The sequence below is a fragment of the Glycine max genome, chromosome 8 (genome assembly GCF_000004515.6).
Source record: "Glycine max cultivar Williams 82 chromosome 8, Glycine_max_v4.0, whole genome shotgun sequence".
Lineage (NCBI taxonomy): Eukaryota > Viridiplantae > Streptophyta > Magnoliopsida > Fabales > Fabaceae > Glycine > Glycine max.
In genome coordinates, this window is record NC_038244.2 from 40,795,688 (window position 1) to 40,807,392 (window position 11,705).

The 11,705-nt window shown below is 32.6% G+C and overlaps 1 protein-coding gene across 8 annotated transcripts; it reads left to right on the forward strand.

Annotated features, from left to right (window-relative positions):
• Positions 1-276: 276 nt before the first annotated feature.
• IQD30 (protein IQ-DOMAIN 30) lies at positions 277-5,531 on the forward strand. Of its 8 annotated transcripts, none has more exons than XM_006585949.4 (7): positions 277-321; positions 1,029-1,171; positions 1,487-1,750; positions 2,962-3,150; positions 3,372-3,452; positions 3,761-4,742; positions 5,333-5,531. In XM_006585949.4, the coding sequence occupies exons 2-7, from the start codon at positions 1,076-1,078 to the stop codon at positions 5,362-5,364; spliced, it is 1,644 nt and encodes a 547-aa protein (XP_006586012.1). In that variant the 5' UTR covers positions 277-321; positions 1,029-1,075; the 3' UTR covers positions 5,365-5,531. The 8 variants fall into 8 exon arrangements, with proteins under 8 accessions (XP_006586012.1, XP_006586010.1, XP_006586013.1 ...); XM_006585947.4 differs by lacking the exon at positions 277-321 and adding an exon at positions 328-503; XM_006585950.3 differs by lacking the exon at positions 277-321 and adding an exon at positions 334-785.
• The last annotated feature ends 6,174 nt before the right edge of the window (positions 5,532-11,705 follow it).

Below are 11,705 nucleotides of genomic sequence, written 5' to 3' on the forward strand. Positions count from 1 at the left end.
AATACCAAAGTTTATGATAGTCAGGTAACTATGTCTTTTCAATATGTATTCAGAAATATAATTTCTAAATGTATCTATTAAAAAAACAAAACCCAACCACTTAAATATATATATATATATGTTAAATTATATAAGAGATGTTCTGTTCACATAGTAATTTCCACAACAATATGAATTCAACCTTATAAATACCAAAACATTATTTTCTACATTTATTTCTCTATCCGGGACCACAAAAATATAGAATATAGAATAAGAATAATGATAAAAAAAAACGTGGATCTATTTGCTTCAGATTTGAAACATGAAACCTCGAGGGAGGTATCTTTTCAGTTGTATTCCAGAGTCTCTTGAATTCCATAGTACACTGTCACTTCTGTCGGTTCCTTAATGACCTGCCACGTTGTTTAATTTATTTATCTCTTTAATTTCCTTCTAAGTTCTAAAGTTTTCTTCTCGCACATCATTCCTTCCTCAAATGTTATGACAGTTATTATGTTTATGTATGTTCATGCATTCCACTTCATAACTTTTTTCTCACTCACTTATTCTCTAATCTCTGGACATGTTCCTTTCCTTCTTGTTGGCATCAAATATTTGTGTTTTTCCTAGTTTCACTGTTCTCTTATAGGAAAGCGTGCACCTTGAAGGTGACTTTTGTTTGGCATTGTGCACAAGAAGAACCATTTCTGCTTCTCTTTGACTTCTACTTCTTGTCCTTATTAGTAGAAAATATGAACTGAAGAGTGAAGACTTCTTTTTATTTTTATTTTAAACTCCTTGTGGTAAATTTTCTGTGCAGAACTGATATATTGTTTAAATTGGAGATAATGATAATAATGTTACCTTATGTGTGAGAAGAAATTACAATGTGCTGGTGCTAGTGTAATTATTATTTTTTAATTCTGATTTTATGTTTCTGGTTCTTGGTCTTTGCAAGGTCGAATTAAATGTCTAACTGTTTTTTTTTTCCTGAAAATTTCCTAATTAAGATTTAATTGGGTTTCTGTTGTATATGATTCTTGCAGGTTTTGATATTTGAGTTCTGTGCTTTCTGACATTTATATTTGGCGAGATGGGAAGACAAAGTCCTGGAAAATGGATCAGAAACTTACTTCTGGGGAAGAAATCATCATCGAAGTCCAAGTCTTCTAGAGAGAAAGATATTAATGTAAGTTTTTTTTTTTTTTTTTGGGGGGGGGGGGGGGGGGGGGGGGGAATTGCAACCCCTTTCGGGGTAGAAACACTTATACTCATTGTCTGTATTATATAGAAAAGAGTGTGAAGGACAGAATCTTTAACTGGTGAAAATTTACCTGCAGCATTAAAGTGCATAATACATTTGTTATTTAATCCACATTATGGATCATATGTCCAAATGCCTAAACCTAAAGTGAATTTTTTTTCTGAAATATGTGTAGATGTAGTGTGTTGTTTGTTGGCTGTAACTGTAAGTTGTAATTCTGATCTCAATTCTGTTGTAAAGAAACCTTCAAGTTACAAGGATGTTCTGGTGGCGTCTTCCGAGGCATCAATGTCTGCTCCAACATCCGGAGCTAATGCTACTAAAGGAGTGCTATCAGAAAAGGAAGTAGTAAGCATATCATCAAATGATGGTGTAAATCTTTCAATTAGAGACAAACAGGACAATGCACAATCACTTGCTAATATTGGTTCTGGGGACCATCATGAGAAAATCAGGCAAATAGAAGCAGCTATAATAGTTCAGGCTGCTATTAGAGGCTATCAGGTGGTATTCACATCTTATATTTATACAATATCCTTTGGAAGTTATGTTCACTATCAAATTTCTAAATACTCCTTTGAGTTATTTTCTATTTGTACAAATTATTAGGGAAACCCTTTTATTTTAGTAACATGTTGTGACCACTTTCTTCTGGACCATGTCTTGGGTGATTAATGTTTATTAGTTTGTCATTCCTGTACTTGAACCTCTTCTCTCAGATATTTCATCATAAATGAAAATGATCACTGCTTAACAATCTTCTGTTCTGTAACTTTTTTTCAATAGAATTTTAGAATTGGGTTTGAATTCTGGAGTTCATTCTGTTGTTCTGGAGTACATCTACAACTTGGTTTACTTCTTGAAATAGAAGACCTTTGAGAAATAAAACGCAGCCTTTGTTAATATTTTTTTGGAGGTATCTGAATCCAGTACTGATTTGTATTTAATGCTTCAGATTAATTATCCTGACTCCTGAGAGTATTCTTTCAAAAAAATAAGTATAGATATGAGTTGCATCCTTTTTCTTGAGTTGGGATTGTTATGACTTTGATCGGACTTCCTGCTTGTGATTTGTTTGTATGAAATTGAATAAACTAACAATGTTGAACTTTTTTTAATTTGTGCTAGCATATCCAGCCGCATCATATCCTTTACTTTTATAGAATTTCCTGTATATATTCAGTTGTACTTGTATCATATATTGTAGCTGTGTTTCACAGGTATAGAGAATATGGTAAAAAAAATAATCAACATACGTTTTGGGATTTTTTAATTTTTTTTGTAATTCTTAATCTTTTAATCTTAGATACTAAACCAAATTTAATGTAGCCTTATAGCTGATACTTGTTGAATAGAATTAGCTGATGCATCTCAGTTATGATTATTTAGAGGACCTTGGGAGCGTTTCATGTGTTAGAAATGTTGACAGATATCAACACAACTGCAGTGATTTCAGTTTTAAAAGTTTAAGTTCTCAGTTGAAAAATATATTTGTTTCCTTTATGGCCTTTTTCTGTTCAACATATCATTAATACATTATTATTTGGAATTCTTCCTAAATATATTTGGCCATACAATTGCAATGTGCTTTGATCTTTAATTTATAAACTGTCACTGCAAAGTGCAATTTTCACAAACACTGATTCCTCATACGGAAGTTTGCAAGTCTATGGTTCATGAATACATAAAGTGATTCCTATATTACTGAATTGAAGGCGCGTGGGACATTTAAAACTCTCAAAGGTATCATACCTCTGCAATCTTATATTCGTGGCCAGTTGGTTCGACGACAAGCTATTTCTGCTTTATATTGTGTGAAGTCAATAGTTAAATTTCAAGCATTGGCTCGTGGTTACAAGGTTAGGCACTCAGATATTGGCCTTGCAGTCCAGAAATTTTTTAAGGTAAAAGTACTTTAACTATTGGTGTCAACACAATTTTTTAATAGACATGTTAGAGGTTTTTCATTTAATTAATATTGAAAGATGCTATAACACAATGAGCGGGTTCTAGGGATTTATGCTTCACATCACATAGCATTTATGACAAGCTGAATTTCATCAGTTACCTTCCTCTTTTCCTTCTATGCAAAAGCTAACTACTTCTGCAATATCTTTTTGTTCAGGATACTAAATTTCCGAATTCTGTTGGAGTAGATGCAACCACACAGGCAGCGAAGCTCTCAGATAATATCTTTGTTAACAAGGTAGGAAGTATTTTTGTCTAATATAAAAAGTGTAACTTTGTTCTTATAGCTTTGAATTTATTAAAATGAATTATATTGATTGCAATAAAAGAAAGAATTTGGTGCCTGATTGATTGTAAGTTGTTAACCCCATTTCATAGGTCATTCACCAAACTCATTTACTGATATGGTTTATGAATTATGAATATGAATTGTATAACTAAGGTTGGGAGAAGGATGTTTTCTTACTCTTGTCCCTTTTTCCACTTCTTGTTTTCAAACTTACCTTGTTTTAGATCATAACTTATAGTATATGTTATCCCTTTCAGCTTCTGGCTTCATCATCCTCTGCTGTTTCTCCAAATCTCAAATATAATGCTGGTGAACCTAACTTGGCTTGGGAGTGGCTCGAACGTTGGACAAAATCACACTTTTGGGTACCTCTTCGAGAAGTGCTGAAACCTGATTCAATATCTGATAAGAAAAATGGAAGTTGTCAAACAGTTGAAACTAGCAAGCGACAAGTTAAAAGAAATGCCAGGAAAGCACCTGCTGTGAGGGCTGGTGATGATTCAGTTTCAGATTCTAACAAACATAAACGGTATCCCAAAAAGGATTCAAACCTCCCATTGCATTCAGCTAAGGAACACCCACAAAAGGAAATTGAGAAAAAGAGTCCTAGAAAAACTCAAATTCAGAATGTTTTTGATAAATCTGAGGTTGCTCATGAGAAAAGAACTAACATCACAAGAATAGTTTCTGATCATGCAACAGTGAATGATGTTCAAGAGGAAGATGCTGATGCTCCTTCAAAGAAGTTGGAAGACTCGGCAGTGTCAGAGTCAAAACAGTTTGATGTTGAGAAAAGTCTAGGACAGCAAGCTGAAGAGAATGAAAATAATGAGTCATGTAATGATACTAATGCTCCCTTGCAATCTAGCTTGATGAATGGTAAAGATGGAGAATTCATTGAGGACTTGAATGATATAAATTCTAAGAATTTCCAGAGAAGAGCTTCCCTGCCTGCTAATTTTACAGATCATGAAAATCTGTTGCATAGTAACACTCCAAGACGGCCTAGTTATATGGCTCCAACTGAATCTACAAAAGCTAAGCTAAGAGGACATGGACAAGGCTCTCCAAGGTCTGTTAGCGATTTGGCAGATGTAAGTAGTGTCACCCGGCGGCTTTCACTTTCGTCTTCGCTTAATGGCAAGTATGGTTCATTCTCTCCGCGGTCAGATAGATTGTCTGCCTTGAGCAACAAGATAAGGACTGACAGATCTCTATCATCTTCAAGGGATGGCACAGGTAAGAATTTAGGATTTTGCACCTTTTTCTCCATACTTTTTCATCTATTGATGAGATACACATTTGGTTTTACTGGTCTTTATTTATCTTTTCAATTGATTGTTAATTTGTAACAAATGCTTTTGCAAATACAAATACAATGACTTGCATAGACATATACATTCATCTACAGAAACAAATGCTCAATATACATATGCTTATAATTGGTCTTCACATGCATGCTTATTTCTAGTGTGTTTCAGGATTGGGAAACTTGTTTCAAAATGATAACTTTTTTAGTGCATGACCAAGCATTACATGAATGGTCTAAGATTATGTACTATTTAATGGTCACATGACCTCTTGAAAAGTCACATTTAATCTTTTAATCTTGATCATTCAAATAATATTCAATGGTCTATATTTATATTTCTCATTTCGCACAATAAGAAATATTTTTTGTTTGATATGCAATATATATAAGGGGGCTATCAAGTGTTTTTATTTTCTCTTTATCCAAGAATGATGGACTCCTTACAATAGTATTGAACTCTTTTGAAGCTTTACTTTTTCCATTCATCACTCTGTTATGTGGATATTATCAATTTCAGATAAGTTGATGCAACCTAAGTGGAGAAGGTGACGATGCATAATCTTTCAGTTCAAAGATGGTGCAAGGAGGTACAACTAATAGAGTGAAATATTTGCTGAATTCGCCTTTCTTTACTCATCGTTCTTATTTATGGTCATAAATATGGATGGATATATCGTGTAATCAGAATCATTATGTATGAAATATATTTTACGTAATGTGTTGGTAGGGTACATATGAAAGGATCTCAGCTCTTGCATTTGGTTTCTCTGCTTTGTGTTATTGTACTCCTCAAATAATAATTTCAAGGGAATGCGAAAATTTCAAATTTTGATAAAACTTTCGGATCAAACATGTAATATGTAATGTCAAAGCAATATGGTGTATCAGAGATGAATTCTAAATGTGGCGTGAGACCGATCTCTCAATATGCTGATATTTTCTTTCTAATATACTAGTATACTACCCTTTTCTCTTTGTTATACACTGATTTTGGATATATTTTTTTTCTTAATTATATTAATTAAGAAAATTAGTTAATATTATTTAATTTTTCTTCTTCTTCTAAAGTACTGTTTATTGAAAATTGAATTAAGAATAAAAAAGAAGTAATACAAATAATTCTCAATTAAATTAAGAATATTTTAAGAATGATTTCATTGAATAAGAATAATTAAGATGAAAATACTCGTGCACATAAAATCTGCAAACACATAAAATAAGAACAAAATTAAGAATATGCACTTTAAGTTTCAGATTGCCCGTTTGATAAATCAAGAATCTGACCATAAACCATCACATATGAGACCTTCTTACTATGAATCAACCACATCAAACATATAAAGTTTTCTCCCATCTGTAGTAACATTGTTCCTGATAGAATTTCAGTCTTTGTTTGAAAATTGATCGTACAGCATAATTCTGTGACAGAACAACCATGGTTGAAAAGACAAAGTTAAGTTCATTCAACCCAATATTAGGTCTTGAAGCTTCGCAAAGATTGACGCAGCGCAAAGTGGACGTAGTAAAGAGACTAGAGTGAGAACGGGTTGTCAGGGGTATTTTAGGAAATAAAAATTAGAAGGAGAGTGTATTAGCAAAGAGAGAAAATGCATATAACTATTTCCAATAAAAATCTAATTTTTGATTTTTTGTTAGACAGAGGATTAAATTGATGATTTTTTTTTTTCATTCCTTCTTTCTTAACCATTCAATCCACAACCTTAATGAATTCAAATATACAAATATAAATTTCGTTATAACCAATTTAAACTCTCTATTTCCTCATACAAACTTTAAGCGTTATATCCAAACTACATTCTATGACACCCTCTACCCCATACATATGTACTAATAATAAAAGAAATAAGAAATCAAACTTAATTAAAAAAATTTTAAAACACATTTAAATACAAGTTTTTCAAAAGGGTAAAAGGCTCACATTCACCTTTCTAACATCATAATAAAACTTATCAAAATAAATAATAAATTCACTTCGGCTCAAAACCAGGCCGTATAAAACTTCATACAATTAATATAGAACCTATACCTTAATATCACATCCTATCAGAGTATTGTGTTCCTGTGTCCTCTAGCATCAGGTTCTTCATAGTCATTCACCTATTCATCTGTTCCCACGAACATAAGGTTCGAGATCATCACAGGATCCAAACACAAATAACATACCGGGAGTGAGTTATCACATTCCTAACTAATGAAGAATAACAAGGTAACATATAGGTATAAATATCATAAAAATAAAATTAAACTTACTTAAACATAGCTCACATTATTTCACCACTTTGTCACCCAACATCACATCATAACACCACATGTCTAATTAAGTTTCATAACATTCACGTACTCAAGGATCAACACACAATATCACCAAGCCAATCAATATCGATCAATACACAAACGTTATGCAACATATACACTCAATATCGATCAATACACAAGCGTTATGCAACATATACACTAAGACTTAATCCTATATGCAATGTGATACCATGTCATTGAAAAACCTCGTCGGGCGCCTAGGAGTACATGACAAGACAAACCACACACTAGCAAGTCAGGTCACTCTCACTAGGTAAGATCACAGGGAGACCAGTAAGGATCACAGTGTTTTACGAGAGTGCTCTAACCGTATGGGATCAACACAGGCTTAAATGAGGACTCAAACCGGGTGACCCCCAAGCCATACACTCCGAAGAGTCTATCAGGGTCTCTCCCTCCTAATTCAGGTCCAACCCAGAAAATATTTTAGCACACAAACTCTATCTATGAACTGTACAAAACACACGACTCTTCAATTGTTTTCGAAATAGTTTATCTCGTCGCCCTTAAAGGGTCTTAGCATTAACTCGTCACCCTTAAAGGGACTTAGCATTAACTCGTCGCCCTTAAAGGGTCTTATGGTCGTGTGATTGTACAATTCATAGTTCACAACTCAATGCACATATATATCTCAATCATATACATACTCAATTTATCACATACACTCGATCTCAATCACAATGGTATAATCTCAATTTAACACGTTATTACACCTCATGAATCATATACACTTTATCTATGAACTATGCAATACACACGACTACTCAATTGTTTTTTCAAAATCATTTTGTCTCGCCGGGTTCCCACAGTGGATCCCATCACAATACTCGTCGCCCTTAAAGGGTTTTACAATTTTGTGATTGCACAGTTCATAACTCACAGCTCAATACACATTTATTTCACCATTCATCACAAGTTTAATTTATTACATACTCACAATTTGAATCACCATTTCATAATCTCACTGTAACAATTTATACAAAAGGTTTATCACAACATGGGCAGTAAAACCCTTCAAATAATTTTACACAATTATATCAAAATCATGGGTCAAAACACAAAACATCAAGAACACTCAAGTTTATCAATTAATTCTTATCAGAACATCAATTGGTACATAAGGACAATAATATTGTATTTATAATTGTAAAGGAAAAATTATAATTTAATAAACACCCCAAAATAAACCCCAATTTAATCCTCTATGTATCCCTACACATGTTCTCACTAATCTCCAATTGTGAATAACTCATCCCTTACCTCTAAGAGGGCTCACATGTCTTCCGACATTGATAGCGGCATCTCTAGCGGTTCCCTGAGATTCCTCCAATTTTTCCTCCGACTTCTTTGATAGAGTTCCCAAACATTAGAGAGACAGAGAAGGGATTGAAGTCTCCACTTGTACTGTCTTCGTGTGATTCCTTTTTCTCTTCGTGAATATTATCTCACAAATCCAACGGTGAAGTTGTGTGGAATTGAATCGCGAACCACATATCAAAATTTCATGAAAATCCAATAGTTAACGAAATTGGGATCGTAGTTTTACGGAGACCGTTTTGGGTTTTTGCGGAAAAAGAGAAAACTACGGTGAAAAGGGTATTTCTCTTAGCTCCGACATATTTTTGCGAATCCCAACGGTGTGAAATCTTCGAATTAGGTTGTAAACGTGATTCTTAAATTTCACGATGATCCAACGGTGCATAAGTCTGAGATCGTCATTTTTCTGAGATAGATTTGGTGGGCTGCGGGAAAAAGAAATAATTTTGAAGAGGAGGAGAGGGAAAACAAATTTGAGGGAATAAGCAGTTGTAAAAACTACCTCTGACCTAAAATATCGCTATTTATACCTAGGCTACTCACAATCTATTATTTTATATATTTTTATTATTTTATAAAAACAAACTCTATTTTATTCTTTATCAAATGAATAAATAAAATACCATTTTTTTTATTAAACTATTATTTTAATACACTTATTTCTCTTTATTTGTTTAATTACAAAAACCTTATCATAAAATTCTATTTATTTACAAATAACAACTCTTTTTAAATTAGTCTATGAAAAATGGGATGTTTACACATTCTCAACAAGAGCAAAAACATTGCATCCCTCTCCCTCCCCCTCCCCAACATATTTTATGTTAGTTAGTCTAATAGCAATATCATGCCACTTCACCAATTTTGTCATTGACGAACAATTAGTTTGGAAAAAAAATCCCTTTCTCTTGGATATCTCTTTTTTCCTTTTTCCTAAGATATGGAATTGAAACATATCTTGAGTCCACCAAATATAAAGGATATTAGTGGTTGCCACCAAATTTACATAACTTGCCATATGTTTAAAAAAGTTCGAATTTAACTTTTATCTTACTTATTACCTTAAGTCCACTAACTATATCGTTGGAGATTTTGTCCACTGGTATGAGCCTAATAGCCTCTCGGGTCGAGATTAAGGACCTTTTTTAGAGTGTTTTAGTTTTTCTGAAGTATAGTTCGTTTTGACACTAATTTGAGTTGAGTCTCATGATTTTGTTCTTAAAAAATATTTTTATAAAATTGATAAATGAAGATATTTATAGACTAGGTACCTTTAATCATGACTCTTAAAGAGATATGAAACATTAAAGTATACATACTTTAAACAACACTTGAAGGCCTTACTTATACTATCGTGATAAATAAGGTTCTATGCAATTTATAACACCAATTATCAATATATAGTTACAAAATTAAGTTCTAAAATAATTATTTAGAAATGAATTGGCCTTTTTTGAGATTTTTGTTTGTATAAAGTACTTAATTTTTTGACACATTCTACCCCAATATACATATAAATAAAAAAACATATAAAATATGGAATTAACTAAAATGATTTTATTTAATTAACATAAAGGAGCACATGTGAGTAAAATGGTCACATTCGCATTACCCAATAAAACTTATTAAAAACATATCTGACTCAGAATAAGGCCGTTAAAGTTTATAAAAGAAATTTTGTTAAATCAGTGAGGTAAAATAAAATAAAATAATATCATGCAATTAAATAAAAACTCATCCCCAATGTCACATCCTATCAGAGCATTGTGTCCCAGCGTCCTCTAGTAAAAAGTTCTTTAAAGTCATTCACCTAGTCATCTGCTCCCACGAACACAAGGTTCAAGATCATTACAGGATCCAAACACAAATAGCACACAGGGAGTGAGTTATCACATTTCTAAAAAAAAATAAAAATAAACAAAGACGTAATCAAAATAAATTATGGAAGTTTTATAACATAGCTCAACTTAATACAATCCACGTCACTTCACTACTTTATCATTTAAAATTTATTTTACAATCACACGCTCAGGTCAAGACGTAATAACACTCATCAATTTCATACTAAACAATTAGCAAGCATTATGCAACAATTATACTAAGACTCAAGCCTATATGCAATGTGATACCATGTCTGTGAAAAACCACACTGGGATGCTTAGGAGTACATAATATGATACACCACACAATGGGTATGTCAGGTCACTCTCACTAAGTAAAATCATAAGGTGATCAGTCAGGGTCACTTTATTTTGTGAGAATACTCCAACCATATGGGATCAATATAAGCTTAAAGGAACACTCAAACCAAGTGTCTTTACCCGTAAGGCCTAGACTCCGAAGAATCTGTTAGAGTCTCACCTTCTTGATTCAGATTCAACCCCTAAAATAATTTTTGCATGCAGACACTTCTCATGAATTATACAATACCCACGACCTCACACTTGTGTTTCAAACACGCTTAACACATTGCGCTACAATTTAACACTTTAGGTTCCTAACTAGGAAGCATACACTTTCTGTAAGTGCATATGTTGTATGAAGATTTTGATGATGTCAAAAGATTAAAGCTATTCAACGTTGATTCAAGTCAAGATCAAGAAATCAAGAGAAACAATTTACAATAGGCCTTTATACGTTAAAAGAATCTCTTAAAAAGGTTGCAAAGGTTTCGCCTTAAAAGACTTAAGCTTTCAAATATCTTATAAAGTTTTTAAGTAAATATTACATTTTGAAAAATATGTATTTCTCTCTGGTAATCGATTACCAGAGGCTGTAATTGATTACCAGAAGCAAAAATGGTTTTAACAGCTTTCAGAAAAGTTTGAATTTGAAATTTAAAAGTTGTAATCGGTTACCACTATTGTGTAATCGATTACCAATAACGGAAAATTTTGAAATTCAAACTGAAAAGTCATAACTCCTCAAAATTAACTGTGTAATCGATTATCACATATCTATAATTGATTACTAATGAGGAAATTTCAAATATAACTCTGAAAAGTCATAACTCTTCACAAGTTTTTTGAAAGGTCACCAAAGGCCTATAAATATGTGGCTTGTATTTGAAATTCTTCAGAGTTTTACAGAACATTCATTATCTTATCCTCTCACAAGAAAACCTTTGGCCAAACACTTGAAAAATCATTAAGGATTCTTATAAGTTCTTCAAGTTGTATCATTCTTCTCTAAAAGAGAGAAAAACATTCTTCTGTACTTCAAAGCAAACTATTTTT